The 16,955-nt window shown below is 43.1% G+C and overlaps 2 protein-coding genes across 2 annotated transcripts in view; one reads left to right on the forward strand and one right to left on the reverse strand.

Annotated features, from left to right (window-relative positions):
* The window catches only part of slc49a4 (solute carrier family 49 member 4), a 221,850-nt gene extending 213,689 nt beyond the window's left edge, over window positions 1-8,161 (reverse strand). Inside the window, 1 exon segment of the mRNA XM_084309797.1 lies at window positions 7,762-8,161. Within this exon segment, the coding sequence (XP_084165923.1) occupies window positions 7,762-8,059 (298 nt within the window). The 5' untranslated portion in view covers window positions 8,060-8,161.
* A 158-nt stretch (window positions 8,162-8,319) lies between these two features.
* Window positions 8,320-16,955, forward strand: part of hspbap1 (hspb associated protein 1) — a 110,275-nt gene continuing 101,639 nt past the window's right edge. Inside the window, exon 1 of the mRNA XM_084309546.1 lies at window positions 8,320-8,434. The gene's annotated coding sequence lies outside the window, so the exon portion shown is untranslated. The remainder of the gene's footprint in view (window positions 8,435-16,955) is intronic.

Below are 16,955 nucleotides of genomic sequence, written 5' to 3' on the forward strand. Positions count from 1 at the left end.
CAGTATTGGTTGTACTGGGGTGTGGAGCACATTACAGTAAAAAAAAGTATGCGTTTTTGGAAAATAGCTCTTTATTTGATTATCATAAAAAAGTGTTTTCTATACAGAGATATCGACATCGGTAAATATCGGTATCGGCCAGAACAGCAATATTAATATCGGTTATCGGTATCGGCCACAATTTTCACATCGGTGCATCACTAACAATTACATACATGTGTGCAAACAGAATATGACTTTGTCCTATTTTAATACTAGCGCTTGTTTCCCTATGCTTTTTCTTTTGTTGCTCTTAGCTCTATTCTATTTAAATCTTTCAAACATTTTCTCATGTACCCCAGTTGCTATTGCATGTAAATATTGTCTTTTATTACACGTATACATACCAACTATTCGCCTGTTTTATTCTCCATCCGTTGATCATCCATAGCAACACTATTATCACCGACATTCAAGTAGGGGTATCCCCCCTTGAACGGCCCTTCTAAGGTTTCTCTCCTCCACATTGCCTTGCCTGTGGTGCTTTTTTCCTATTGCTAGGTTTTTTGTGAGTTTTTCCTTACCTTCGCTGGGGTATGGGAGTGTTGCATTTATTTATTTATTTGACATTTATTTTGGATTTCATGGTGGGTTTTTGTTCTTGATTTATTGTGATGTTTCTTCTTGACTTGTTTAAAGAAGACTTGTCCAGCCCATGGGGGCATCCGATATTACCTTGTGATTTTGGGCTTTAAAAATAAATTTGATTTGATTTTTATTTGAATGCGCTTGCTTGGCTTTCTGGAAGAAACGTACCCAGTGTGCAGTTGACAATGACCCAGAAAGCTAACTTTATGCTAAAAAGCCTTTCTGTCCATAATAACTTTGCCTATGGTTAACAAACAGTGAATATGATCATCTGACAGTATGTTTGACAAAAGGCTGGCTTACTAGCCAGACATCTCAATGTGCCTAAATTTTCACGTCAAATATGCGTGGTAGCTATATCACTGCCAGTCACAGGCTCAAGTACATTGATTGTTGCGAGTTGAATTGCAAGGATGGGATGTAGGCCTATATTGAGAGAATTGAGAGTCTATTAGTCAACGTCTGTCTAAAGGGTGTTAATATATTATAATATATTAATGTATAAGACCATGTTTGAGACTTGACTTGAGACTTGCGTGTTTAGAAAATATGACTTGACTTGAGACTTGCGTGTTTAGAAAATATGACTTGACTTGAGACTTGGATGCTCAACCAGACTTGCAACAGTGAACAATTGGTGAATTACAACTAGGGCTTATTTCCTGAATCAATTCACACAGGACTCCTGATTCGATTTGATTTCCGATCCGATTCATTATCGATTCGGTTAGGGTTATTTCAGGAACCCTCTAACCTGGTGCATTATTAAAATGATTAATGGTTACATTAAGAATTAAGCACAAAGCAGTTAAAGTCAGGACAGCTGAAACCCGCCAAACTGTCCGCCGTCATCTAAAAACACATTTCAACCAATATCTGAATTTTAAAATAAGTTTCAAGTTTCTTTAATAGTTGTCATACAGAAGTACAGAATACTTTCATACAAAATGCTTCTTACTGTTACGCTCCAGAGACTGTGCTAGACAAGATAGTATCAAATAACATAGTATAGCATGTAATATTAGAAGTAGAAAATGAGGTCACAGTGTTCAGTATAGACATATGTACAATGGCAGAATAGACGTAACTGAGTTACCATATAATATACAATACTATGCAGTGTACTAATATATAATACTATATAGTGCAAAGCAGAAATGGGATGAGGTACAATTTAGGTACAATTTACAGTAAGGTGTACGAGTTGTAGTGCAATCCTTTATCAATAAATATAAAGTGTGGGGAGTGGGTGTTACAGTGTGTTTGTTTAAAGTGAGTGTGTGCTATAAAGTGTGGGGAGTGGGTGCTACAGTGAGTTTGTTTAAAGTGAGTGTGTGCGTGTGGATGTGTGTGCTATGTGCGTTTGATGGTTGTTGTGTAGTGTTCATTGTTCGTTGAGCAGCCTGATGGCCTGGGGATAGAAGCTTCTTCTGAGTCTTTCTGTGCTCGCCTTGAGACTCCGGTATCGCTTGCCTGACCGCAGCAGTTCAAAGAGGCAGTTGTTCGGGTGACTGGAGTCTTTAATGATTCTCTTAGCCTTGCCCCTGCACCGCTTGTTGTAAATGTTCTGGAGGGTGGGGAGCCCCCCTCCAATTGTGCGTTCGGCTGAACGTGTCACTCTTTGTAGTCTGCTTCGGTCTTGTGCAGTGCTATTCCCAAACCAGGAGGTGATGTTGCCAGTCAGGATGCTCTCTATTGTACATGAGTAGAAGTTCTTAAGGATCTTCTGACTGACTTGGAACTTCCTTAGGCGCCTGAGGAAGTAGAGGCGTTGTCGTGCCTTCTTCACAACACTGTCAATGTGTGTGGTCCATGTCAAGTCCTCGGATATGTAGGCTCCGAGGTACTTAAAGCTGTTCACTCTCTCAACCGGTGCCCCGTCGATGCTGAGGGGGCTGTAGTCCTTGACCCCCGACCTCCTGAAGTCCACAATCATCTCCTTTGTTTTGCTGACGTTCAGGGAGAGGCTGTTTTCCTGGCACCATCCCGCCAGGACCTTGACCTCTTCCAGGTAGGCCCTCTCGTCGTTGGCAGAGATCAGGCCCACCACCACTGTGTCGTCAGCAAATTTGATGATTGTGTTGCTACTCCGCTGAGCCACACAGTCGTGTGTGTACAGGGAGTAGAGGAGGGGACTCAGAACACAGCCCTGGGGGGCCCCTATGTTGAGGGTGATGGATGAGGAGGTGCAGTTGCCTGCTCTCACCACCTGGGGTCTGCCCGTCAGGAAGTCCAAGACCCACTGGCAATAAATCAAATGTTTACATTTAAAAAACAAAAGCGTCTTACCGTCTTTTACTATTATGTACTATGCTACTATGTCTATACTATTAACTACTATGTACTGTACTACTATGCCTATACTACTGTAGCACTCAAGTTTGACAATAGACGAACGATACCACTCATCCCTAACCACCAGAGATGTCACTCCTGCTGACTTGTACACAATGTGTAAGTCACTTTGGATAAAGCGTCAGCTAAATGACTAAATGTAAATTTAACACGACCAACAAACGACAGCAGTCAACACAATATATAATTTTATTTTTTTTATGTAAGATGATATATCAGATTATGCTAATTAAGATATATTTGAATCTGGAAAATAAAGTGTTTGAACCCAGTCCTAATTACAACTGTAATTTTACTTAGCCTAAGTATAATTTACTTTCCCAAGCAGGCGAGTGGGCAGCACAGAGAATATCCCTTCCACACTACTCTCTTTTCAAAGCAACATTTGTTTGGTAGATTAGATTGCTGAGGTACTACTAAGACCTTGACAGACCACTCTCATATGACAGGATTTACAGTGTATGCATAGTTGAGTGCTGCTCCACTGCAACTGACCACAGAATATTATTTCTTTCTAGTAATCCTATCTTTTTTTGCATGAGAAGGGGTATAAATGTTGCCCAAAGCATAAAGAGGATATTTAAACCACATCAGCATATGAACACTGAGACACAAACATGACTCGCCTACATGAATACAATTAATACACTGCATCGATCGTTTTGTTGTTGTTGTGGTTGTTGTTTCTTTATGCTTTGGATAACACCTAGATTATTTGATTTGCACAATCAAAATAAGACTATATTTGGTAACTTTGCTAAATTTCCCCGTAAACATTTTAAACTCATACAAGCTATTTAACACTATGGTCGCCAAAAACGCCTTACCACGTCATTCCCCGCCATGCTCATTCTGCCAAAGACGCCGTACCACGTATTTGATATCAATATTTCAAAAATCTGTGATCGCAATCATATTTCTCCCCCGGAGACTTGAGATCTACTGTTGATCCCCTCTCAACTCTCCAACGGTTCAAGAGCGCCATCTGGTGGCCGATCGGCGGATCGCTCAAACCGGAAACAGGAAACGGAAGCTGGTGCTCATTCCAATTCGGTCCGATCACTCGCTAATAGTCCCAGGACTCGAGCTAGACACAATGGATAGCAATCCGTTACCAATAACTCGATAAACAACATGATTTGGACGTATATACTATTATACAACCTGGAAATGGATCGCATATTTCTACATCCCATAATAGGAATATTTCTATTATTGGGCTCATCGCCCAACGCTACGAGGAAGCTACGGTAAGATTCAGCGTTATTTTTTAACGTGTTCGATATAAACTGCTCTGATGATCATATCACCCACACTAGATGAATCATCTAACGTTAGCCACGGAATTATAAACGACCCCCCCCCCCCGGTCAACATCAGATGATAAGTAGTAACTTCTAGAAGCATGTCCATTTGAAATTTTTTATCTCGCGCCGATTGCTATCAAACTGTATACAATCATCAATATAATGCATTTAGGGCAATAAATCACGTTCTGGAGAAAGCTGCAGAAAACGATAAAAACATATACTTTAGACCGTATTTTAGTATGAATATGTGAATGAAAAAGTATAACGTTGCTACACCCTGAACAATAGATACTTGATGTTGAATGGGCCATAGTAATGTCAATTTAGCAATACAATTTAAAAAGTTATAGCCCTGCAAAGAAGGGGAACTTCTCCATAGACAAATAGAGCTGGCGTGGGATGGTTTATTCTGAATATAAGCCTGGCGACCAAAGTGTTAAATGATCTTTTAATTTGACTTGAGACTTGACTTGGCCCTTCCAAAAGGCGCGCAAGACATTTCAACTCTTGTGGGGGAGCCGGGTGTTGTGTAGGTTCTTCTTTTGTAAGGATATGCTGCTCTATCTTTAGACTTATATTCAATTCTATTTACAGAAGTTCAAGTCGCCCATGTTGCTCTTCCGTCCTCGGACACATGCCTTCTCTATTTAAACGACCACATCAAACAAGAGGTGGACGCGGGCAAATACTGCGGCATGGTCATGCTAGACCTACAAAAGGCCTTCGACACTGTCAATCACACCATTCTGATTGACAAGCTAAAAGCAATTGCTTTTAGCTTGTCAATCAGTGAGCTGGATGCAATCCTACCTGGAGGGGAGATGGTGGAGGTAAACGGTACCCTATCCCCCCCCCCCCTCACAGTGAGCTGTGGTGTTCCACAAGGAAGCATACTAGGACTGCTACTGTTCCTAATTTATGCAAAGGGCATGTCGTCAGCTTGTGACTGCAACTTGTTCCTGTTTGCGGACGACTCAGTCCTGCTGGTCTCTGACAAGAACAACAAAAAAGCCCTCAGCTCGGAACTAGGCGAAATCTGCATATGGCTCGCTGATAACAAACTATCATTACACATGAGCAAAACAGAGTCCATTCTCTTCGGTTCAAATAACAAACTCAGCAAGACCGACGGCTTCTCAGTTACAGTGGGTGACAACCGTGACAATATTGTCACAAGGAAAGATGAAATTACCTACCTGGGTTCCATCAAGTTTATTTAATAGTTGTCATACAGAAGTACAGAATACTTTCATACAAAATGCTTCTTACTGTTACGCTCCAGAGACTGTGCTAGACAAGATAGTATCAAATAACATAGTATAGCATGTAATTTAGAAGAAGAAAATGAGGTCACAGTGTTCGGTATAGACATATGTACAATGTTCTGAGTTACCATATAATATACAATACTATGCAGTGTACTAATGTACAGTACTATATAGTGCAAAGCAGAAATGGGATGAGGTACAATTTAGGTACAATTTACAGTAAGGTGTACGAGTTGTAGTGCAATCCTTCATCAATAAATATAAAGTGTGGGGAGTGGGTGCTACAGTGTGTTTGTTTAAAGTGGGTGTGTGCTATAAAGTGTGTGGAGTGGGTGCTACAGTGTGTTTGTTTAAAGTGAGTGTGTGCGTGTGGATGTGTGTGCTATGTGCGTTTGGTGGTTGTTGTTGTGTAGTGTTCATTCATTGTTCGTTTAGCAGCCTGATGGCCTGGGGATAGAAGCTTCTTCTGAGTCTTTCTGTGCTCGCCTTGAGACTCCGGTATCGCATGCCTGACCGCAGCAGTTCAAAGAGGCAGTTGTTCGGGTGACTGGAGTCTTTAATGATTCTCTTAGCCTTGCCCTTGCAACGCTAGAGGCAAATCTTTCCTGTGACAAAATGGCATCCAATGTAATAAAAAAAAGTCAACCAACGAACTCGATTCTTGTACCGGATCTCCTCACTGGTGGTAAACAAGAATACCCTGAAGACTCTGGCAGGAGCACTCATTCAAGGGTACTACGACTATGCTTGCACCTCATGGTACCAAAGCACCTCAAAGGCGCTAAAAAAGAATTACAAACATCTCAAAACAAACTGGTCAGACTACTGCTTGACCTTACTCCTAGAACCCACCTCACCCCTGCCCACTTTGACAACCTAGGATGGCTTAGAGTAGAGTAGACGACAGAGTACAGCAACTTGCAATGGGCCTGGTCTACAAGATACACTACACGACCAAGGTACCCATGTACATGTCAAAATACTTCCCAAAGGTCAGTGAATACCATGATCACATCACAACACCAGAGGGAGCTCCACAAATCATGTTAAACCCAGATTCGGCTCAAACAAGGGACTAAACACGTTTCGCAATTATGCCACATCAATGTAACGCCCTACCCCAAAGCTGTAAAGGAATGTGAATCACTACCCACTTTCAAAACCACTCTCCTACGGGAGACTGCAATTCGAAACTGGCCCCTGTAAACGTCCTAACCCAACCACCTCCAATGTACAGTAAATTACCAAGTATGGTTGTCAATATTCCAATGTACAGTTTTGCTTGTACAGTTGTACAGTGTCCCCCCCCCCCCCCCCAACCACCCACCTCCAATGTACAGTCCCCCCCCAACCCCACCCCACCTACCCAACCTCCTCCAATGTACAGTTTCTACGTCAAATGTATATATACTCTCTTTTCTGGACTCTTTTTGTATCACAAACAGTACTGTATTTGCAAATCTGGTATGTCATAAATGTATAGATGTAGCAGTACTGTCTATCTGTATGTCATGTATGTCATATATGTTACGATTAATTGAAAATGGGGGACCCTGATGTAAACAAGACGAAAGTCTTTCTCTGGTCTGCATCCCCTTAACAATTGTGTGTATTGAGCTGCAGTGTACCCATTCTGCAATCTGTTAATAAAGTTTTCAATCAATCAGTCCTGTTACAGATAACCTAGCAGCCCATAATGGAAAACAACTGATTCGGTATTGTCCATCCAAATTGTCAACAGAGGCACAGTTGTCTCTACTAAGGACTATAAGTTAGATAACAACTTCAAAAGGTCGAATAATGGCCCACAGTAGGTCAAACTCTATTTAGCTCTGACCAGATCATTATGGCTATGTGTCATGCAATCATACTAGTTGAGATAGTAGATAGATACTAGTCCTGATGAATTGAAAATGGGGGACCCTGATGTAAACAAGACGAAAGTATTTCTGGTCTGCATCGCCTTAACAATTGTGTGTATTGAGCTTGATTGATTGATTGAAAACTTTATTAACAGATTGCAGAATGGGTACAATACAGTACAGCTCAATACACACAATACAGATGTACTGTATTGTACCCATTCTGCAATCTGTTAATAACGTTTTTAATCAATTGCAAAGAGCCCCGGAGAAGAATGTGCCAAAACTATGAAATGTACATGATGTTAGGACACCGTGTCCCAGGTCACAACAACTCACCCTTTTTATCCATGAGCCACATGAAGAGTAGCCATGGGACGAACCCCACCGGGCCCCACAACACCAGAACCGCTATGTCGGACTTGTTGAAACCGAACGCGTGGCCCGCAGAGTTCTGAATCGGACCCCAAAAGTTCCACACCATCCCTTGCATAAATCCACACATAGAGAACAGTGTCAGAACCAGCCATCTTCTTCCGTACACTCTGCTGTACACTGGCACTGTGTTGATCTCAGGATGGTCGTGGTGGGCGAGAAGAGGCTCCCTTTCTGTCTCGGTACTCGGTCCAGTACCCATTGTAGCGTCTTGTACCTGTCAACACCCTGTCGCCCGGTGCCGAGTGTGTCATACAATGTGAAATAGTTACTTTGTTTCGGTCGCCAACCACAGTAACAACAACAACCGTTGACGTCTATGACGAAACTACTTTACTGCGCATGCGTAAGCGGAAGTGGTTTGGGAATCGGAAACTGTGGTCCGTTGACTTCCATGTTGGTCCCGTCTGCTGCGTCTACTCGAATAGACATTTTCAACAGCGAAGTAGCCAAAATGGCCCGTGTTTCCTTAGTGCTCTGCTCCAGGGGGAAAGGCAGCTGTTCGTGTTCACGTGAGCTTTGTTTACTTCCTCCCGTGTTGTAGCCCCCCCACCGACACTGCAACGTGCAGAGAAAGGTGAGTTCAGATTTCTGTAGTGTAGTTGTGATCAGAGCTACTACTGCTAAGTAACTAACGTTAAGTTAGCCTACTTCATACAAATGAATGCAGAACTATTGTGTTGTAATTATTTGCCCAATCGGCCACAATTATTATCCAGCAGGCCAGTGCTGTTTGTCTACAATCAAGCATTTATTGTGTGCAATCTAACGTTAGGGCAGATTGCCAGTCTTAGCAAGAGATAATTGCCTGGTGTGAGCCATATTGTATGCTTTACATACAGTAAGCTTTATAGCAGGAGGAGGACCCAGGAAGTCTAGTGGTGGAGAGGGTACAAACTGGTCAGACTTCTACTTGACCTTACCCCGAGAACCCACCTCACCCCGACAAGTCCATGATCTCCAATAAAGGGGATGAATGAATGAATGAATGAATGAATGAATGAAAACTTTATTAACAGATTGCAGAATGGGTACAGTGCAGTACAGCTCAATACATACAATTGTTAAGGGGATGCAGACCAGAGAAAGACTTTCGTCTTGTTTACACCAGGGTCCCCCATTTCCAATTCATCGTAACATATATGACATACATGACATACAGATAGACAGTACTGCTACATCTATACATTTATGACATACCAGATTTGCAATTACAGTACTGTATTTGTGATACAAAAAGAGTCCAGAAAGAAAAGAGTATATACATTAGGCGTAGAAACTGTACATTGGATTGGGTAGGTGGGGGTGGGACTGTACATTGGAGGTGGTTGAGGGGGGGGGGGTGGGTAGGAGTGGGGGGGGGGGGTTGGGTAGGAGTGGGGGGGGGGGGTTGGGTAGGAGGGGTGGGTGGGGACTGTACATTGGAGGTGGTTGGGTGGGTGGGGGGGGGGGGGGTAGGAGGGGTGGGTGGGGGACACTGTACAACTGTACAAACAACACTGTACATTGGATTATTGACAAGACCATACTTGGTAATTTACTGTACATTGGAGGGGGTTGTGTTCGGACATTTACAGGGGCCAGTTTCGAGTTGCAGTCTCCCTTAGGTGTTTTTTGAGAGTGTTTTTGAAAGTGGGTAGTGATTCACATTCCTTTACAGCTTTGGGTAGGGCGTTCCACATTGATGTGGCATAATTGCGAAACGTGTTTAGTCCCTTGTTTGAGCCGAATCTGGGTTTAACATGATTTGTGGAGCTCCCTCTGGTGTTGTGATCGTGGTATTCACTGACCTTTGGGAAGTATTTAGTCATGTACATGGGTACCTTGGTCGTGTAGTGTATCTTGTAGACCAGGCCCATTGCAAGTTGCTGTACTCTGTCGTCTACTCTAAGCCATCCTAGGTTGTCAAAGTGGGCAGGGGTGAGGTGGGTTCTAGGAGTAAGGTCAAGCAGTAGTCTGACCAGTTTGTTTTGAGATGTTTGTAATTTTGTTTTTAGCGCCTTTGAGGTGCTTTGGTACCATGAGGTGCAAGCATAGTCGTAGTACCCTTGAATGAGTGCTCCTGCTAGAGTCTTCAGGGTATTCTTGTTTACCAGTGAGGAGATCCGGTACAAGAAACGAGTTCGTTGGTTGACTTTTTTTTATTACATTGGATGCCATTTTGTCACAGGAAAGATTTGCCTCTAGGATGGAACCCAGGTAGGTAATATCTTCTTTCCTTGTGACAATATTGTCACCCACTGTAACTGAGAAGCCGTCGGTCTTGCTGAGTTTGTTATTTGAACCGAAGAGAATGGACTCTGTTTTGCCCATGTGTAATGATAGTTTGTTATCAGCGAGCCATATGCAGATTTTGCTTAGTTCTGAGCTGAGGGTTTTTTCAACCTGTAACTTGTTCTTGTCAGAGACCAGCAGGGCTGAGTCGTCCGCAAACAGGAACAAGTTGCAGTCACAAGCTGACGACATGGGGTTATAGCATGCGGGTTAAGTGATCATTATATGATATTCTGTTCCCGCAAAAGGCTGGCTGTCACAAAACGGTCACATCTAGAGACCTCAAAACCTACTCTAGCGAGGCCTTTAACCTTGAACTGGAGAGTCTGGACTGGTCAGATGAACTCAATGGTACACTGGTTGAAGAAACCTGGCTTGGCTTCAAAACCAAATTCTCAACAATACTAAACAACATGGCCCCCCTAAGAACCACCAGGGTAAAAAATCGCGCTGAGCCGTGGATGCACACTGAAATACTGACCGCTATGAAAGCCAGAGACAAAAAATTCTCTGAATTTCGTAAAAGTCAGTCAAAGCTTACCAAAAGCACGAGCAGTGAACTCCAAGCCCACGTGACTGAACTCAAACTAGAAAGAAACAGACTAAGAAATGACGTAAACTCCATGATAAAAACTGCAAAAAAAATGTCATCAATGACAAAACTGAGGAAAACAAAAATAAACCACGTGAACTTTGGAAATTACTCAATAATCAACTAGGCTGCAGTAAAAAACTTAAAACCAGGTTCTCAAACATAAACATAAAGACGGACAACACGCCCATCACAGACAAGCTGGATGTAGCCAATTACTTAAACACTTTCTTCACAAACATAGCCACAACACTGGTAAACAAACTACCCTCCCACTCAGGGCAGTATGTGGTAGAACACATAGTAGCATACTACAAGAACCTAGGCATCCACAAAGACGATTTCAAACTGGAAATGGTAACTACAGATGAGGTACTCAATAAACTGAGCGCCCTCCAACCGAACAAGGCCACTGGCCATGACAACATCCCCTCCAAATTCCTCAGAGACTCAGCAGCCGCCATCACCCCAGTCATCACACGCATAATAAACCTCTCCATAAAACAGGGACACGTCCCCAAGGACTTCAAAATAGCGAGAGTAACACCCCTGCACAAAAAGGGCAGCAAATTAGACCCAGGCAACTACCGCCCTGTTTCTACCCTTACATCCATCTCGAAAGTCATGGAAAAAATAGTATACGAACAGGTCGTAAAGTACCTTACGGATAAAAATCTAATCTACGAATTCCAATCTGGCTTCAGAACATCCCACTCCACTGACACATGCCTTCTCTATTTGAACGACCACATCAAGCAAGAGGTGGACGCGGGCAAATACTGCGGCATGGTCATGCTAGACCTACAAAAGGCCTTCGACACTGTCAATCACACCATTCTGATTGACAAGCTAAAAGCAATTGGTTTTGATAGTTTATCAGTGAGCTGGATACAATCCTCCTGGAGGGGAGAGAACAGATGGTGGAGGTAAACGGTACCCTACCCCCCCCACCCTCACAGTGAACTGTGGTGTTCCACAAGGAAGCATACTAGGACCACTACTGTTCCTAATTTATGCAAATGACATGTCGTCAGCTTGTGACTGCAACTTGTTCCTGTTTGCGGACGACTCAGCCCTGCTGGTCTCTGACAAGAACAAGTTACAGGTTGAAAAAACCCTCAGCTCGGAACTAGGCAAAATCTGCATATGGCTCGCCGACAACAAACTATCATTACACATGGGCAAAACAGAGTCCATTCTCTTCGGTTCAAATAACAAACTCAGCAAAACCGACGGCTTCTCAGTTACAGTGGGTGACAATATTGTCACAAGGAAAGATGAAATTACCTACCTGGGTTCCATCCTAGAGGCTAATCTTTCCTGTGACAAAATGGCATCCAATATAATAAAAAAAGTCAATCAACGAACTCGATTCTTGTACCGGATCTCCTCCCTGGTAAACAAGAATACCCTGAAGACTCTGGCAGGAGCACTCATTCAAGGGTACTACGACTATGCTTGCACCGCATGGTACCAAAGCACCTCAAAGGCACTAAAAACCAAATTACAAACATCTCAAAACAAACTAGTCAGACTACTGCTTGACCTGACTCCTAGAACCCACCTCACCCCTGCACACTTTGCCAACCTAGGATGGCTTAGAGTAGACGACAGAGTACAGCAACTTGCAATGGGCCTGGTCTACAAGATACACTACACGACCAAGGTACCCATGTACATGTCAAAATACTTCCCAAAGGTCAGTGAATACCACGATCACAACACCAGAGGGAGCTCCACAAATCATGTAAAACCCAGATTCGGCTCAAACAAGGGACTAAACAAGGGACTAAACACGTTTCGCAATTATGCCACAACAATGTGGAACGCCCTACCCAAAGCTGTAAAGGAATGTGAATCACTACCCACCTTCAAAAACACTCTCAAAGAACAGTCTCTGGAGCGTAACAGTAAGAAGCATTTTGTATGAAAGTATTCTGTACTTCTGTATGACAACTATTAAAGAAACTTAAACTTAAACTTAAACACCTACGGGAGACTGCAATTCAAAACTGGCCCCTACAAATGTCCTAACCCAGTTGTACAATAAAGACCAAGCATGGCTTTGTCAGTATTCCAATGTACAACCCAACCCCACCCCACCTACCCAACCTCCTCCAATGTACAGTTTCTATGTCAAATGTATGTCAGTATTCCAATGTACAGTGTGTGTGTCCCCCTACCCAACCCCCCCCCCCCCCCCCCCCCCTCCAATGTACAGCCCCACCCCACCTACCCAACCTCCCCCAATGCACAGTTTCTATGTCAAATGTATATACACTCTTTTTCTGGATTTTTTTAGTATCACAAACAGTACTGTATTTGAAAATCTGGTATGTCATAAATGTATAGATGTAGCAGTACTGTCTATCTTGATTGATTGAATTGATTGAAAAGTTTATTAACAGATTGCAGAATGGGTACAGTACAGTACATCTCAATACATACAATTGTTAAGGGGATGCAGACCAGAGAAAGACTTTCGACTTGTTTACACCAGGGTCCCCCATTTTCAATTCATCGTAACATATATGACATACATGACATACAGATAGACAGTACTGCTACATCTATACATTTATGACATATCAGATTTGCAAATACAGTACTGTTTGTGATACAAAAGTGTCCAGAAAAGGAGTGTATATACATTTGGCGTAGAAACTGTACATTGGAGGAGGTTGGTGGGGTGGGGTTGGGTGAGGGCTGTACATTGGAGGTGGGGGGGGGGGGGTTGGGTAGGGGACACACACACATTTTACACTGTACATTGGAATATTGACAAAGCCTTACTTGGTCATTTACTGTACAACTAGGTTAGGACATTTGTAGGGGCCAGTTTCGAATTGCAGTCTCACGTAGGTGTTTTTTGAGAGTGTTTTTGAAGGTGGGTAGTGATTCACATTCCTTTACAGCTTTAGGCAGGGCGTTCCACATTGATGTGGCATAATTGCGAAACGTGTTTAGTCCCTTGTTTGAGCCGAATCTGGGTTTTACATGATTTGTGGAGCTCCCTCTGGTGTTGTGATCGTGGTATTCACTGACCTTTGGGAAGTATTTTGACATGTACATGGGTACCTTGGTCGCGTAGTGTATCTTGTAGACCAGGCCCATTGCAAGTTGCTGTACTCTGTCGTCTACTCTAAGCCATCCTAGGTTGTCAAAGTGGGCAGGGGTGAGGTGGGTTCTAGGAGTCAGGTCAAGTAGTAGTCTGACTAGCTTGTTTTGAGATGTTTGTAATTTGTTTTTTAGTGCCTTTGAGGTGCTTTGGTACCATGAGGTGCAAGCATAGTCGTAGTACCCTTGAATGAGTGCTCCTGCTAGAGTCTTCAGGGTATTCTTGTTTACCAGAGAGGAGATCCGGTACAAGAATCGCGTTCGTTGGTTGACTTTTTTTATTACATTGGATGCCATTTTGTCACAGGAAAGATTAGCCTCTAGGATGGAACCCAGGTAGGTAATTTCATCTTTCCTTGTGATAATATTGTCACCCACTGTAACCGAGAAGCCGTCGGTCTTGCTGAGTTTGTTATTTGAACCGAAGAGAATGGACTCTGTTTTGCCCATGTGTAATGATAGTTTGTTGTCGGCAAGCCATATGCAGATTTTGCCTAGTTCCGAGCTGAGGGCTTTTTCAACCTGTAACTTGTTCTTGTCAGAGACCAGCAGGGCTGAGTCGTCCGCAAACAGGAACAAGTTGCAGTCACAAGCTGACGACATGTCATTTGCATAAATTAGGAATAGTAGCGGTCCTAGTATGCTTCCTTGTGGAACACCACAGCTCACTGTGAGGGGGGGGGATAGGGTACCGTTTACTTCCACCATCTGTTCCCTCCCCTCCAGGTAGGATTGTATCCAGCTCACTGATAAACTATCAAAACCAATTGCTTTTAGCTTGTCAATCAGAATGGTGTGATTGACAGTGTCGAAGGCCTTTTGTAGGTCCAGCATGACCATGCCGCAGTATTTGCCCGCGTCCACCTCTTGTTTGATGTGGTCGTTCAAGTAGAGAAGGCATGTGTCAGTGGAGTGGGATGTTCTGAAGCCAGATTGGAATTCGTAGATTAGATTTTTTTCCGCGAGGTACTTTTCGATCTGTTCGTATACTATTTTTTCCATGACTTTCGAGATGGATGTAAGGATAGAAACAGGGCGGTAGTTACCCGGGTCTAATTTGCTGCCCTTTTTGTGCAGGGGTGTTACTCTCGCAATTTTGAAGTCCTTGGGGACGTGTCCCTGTTTTATGGAGAGGTTTATTATGTGTGTGATGACTGGGGTGATGGCTGCTGCTGAGTCTCTGAGGAATTTGGAGGGGATGTTGTCATGGCCAGTGGCCTTGTTTGGTTGGAGGGCGCTCAGTTTTTTGAGTACCTCATCTGTAGTTACTATTTCCAGTTTGAAGTCGTCTTTGTGGACGCCTAGGTTCATGTAGTATGCTACTATGTGTTCTACCCCATACTGCCCTGAGTGGGAGGGTAGTTTGTTTACCAGTGTTGTGGCTATGTTTGTGAAGAAAGTGTTTAAGTAATTGGCTACATCCAGCTTGTCTGTGATGAGCGTGTTGTCCGTCTTTATGTTTATGTTTGAGAACCTGGTTTTGAGTTTTTTACTGCAGCCTAGTTGATTGTTGAGTAATTTCCAAAGTTCACGTGGTTTATTTTTGTTTTCCTCGGTTTTGTCATTGATGAAATTTTTTTTAGCAGTTTTGATCATGGAGTTTACGTCATTTCTTAGTCTGTTTCTTTCTAGTTTGAGTTCAGTCACGTGGTCTTGGAGTTCACTGCTCGTGCTTTTGGTAAGCTTTGACTGACTTTTACGAAACTCAGAGCATTTTTTGTCTCTGGCTTTCATAGCGGTCAGTATTTCAGTGTGCATCCATGGCTCAGCGCGATTTTTTTACCCTGGTGGTTCTTAGGGGGGCCATTTTGTTTAGTATTGATGAAAATTTGGTTTTGAAGCCAAGCCAAGTTTCTTCAACCAGTGTACCATTGAGTTCATCTGACCAGTCCAGACTCTCCAGTTCAAGGTTAAAGGCCTCGCTAGAGTAGGTTTTGAGGTCTCTAGATGTGACTGTTTTGTGACAGCCAGCCTTTAGTTTTAGCTTTTTGCGGGTACAGAATATCATGTAATGATCACTTAACCCGCATGCTATAACCCCTTTACTGGAGATCTTGGACTTGTCAGAGGTCAGTATGAGGTCAATGGTAGTCTGAGTTGATTCACATATCCTTGTGGGTTGGGTGATTAGTTGGCTGAGGCCGTGCAGATCACAAAACCTATTGAAGGATTTGAAGACGGGTGCATTTTTTTGTTGCATATCCGTGTTCCAATCCCCAATAAGAATTTTTTCCGCATCCTCAGCTCCAGCTAAGCACACATCCAAAGTATCATAAAAGCCAGTTTGATCTGGCGGTCTGTATATTGTGCCGACTAGAACAGATTTTGCCCTTTCAAATAAAATTTCTGTATGTCGTGTGTGTCATATGATGAATTGAAAATGGGGGACCCTGATGGAAACAAGACGAAAGTCTTTCTCAGGTCTGCATCCTCTTAACAATTGTATGTATTGAGCTGTACTGTACTGTACCCATTCTGCAATCTGTTACTAAACTTTTCAATCAATCAATCAAACCCCTGCCCACTTTGACAACCTAGGATGGCTTAGAGTAGACGACAGAGTACAGCAACTTGCAATGGGCCTGGTCTACAAGATACACTATACGACTAAGATTCTTATTATATATTACTATTGTATTATGCACAATCGTTGCGGGCAAGACCCCCCCGCATTTCATTGTATACTTGTATGCCGTGACAAATAAAACTCTTGACTTGACACCCATGTATGTCAAAATACTTCCCAAAGGTCAGTGAATACCATGACCACAACACCAGAGGAAGCTCAACAAATCATGTTAAACCCAGATTCGGCTCAAACAAGGGACTAAACACGTTTCGCAATTATGCCACATCAATGTGGAACGCCCTATCCAAAGCTGTAAAGGAATGTGAATCCCTACCCACATTCAAACCCGCTCTTAAAGAGCACCTACGGGAGGCTGCAATTCGAAACTGGCCATCGTAAATGTCCAAACCCCCACCCCCTCCTAATAGACAGTCTCCTCCCCACCGCATGTATATATTCTCTCCCCACCATATACTATTTCTCTCCCACCCACCCCCTCTTAATGTCCAGTCTCCTCCCCACCGTATGTATATATTCTCTCCCCAC

Source organism: Notolepis coatsorum (assembly GCF_963971535.1).
Source record: "Notolepis coatsorum genome assembly, chromosome: 3".
NCBI classification, from domain to species: domain Eukaryota; kingdom Metazoa; phylum Chordata; class Actinopteri; order Aulopiformes; family Paralepididae; genus Notolepis; species Notolepis coatsorum.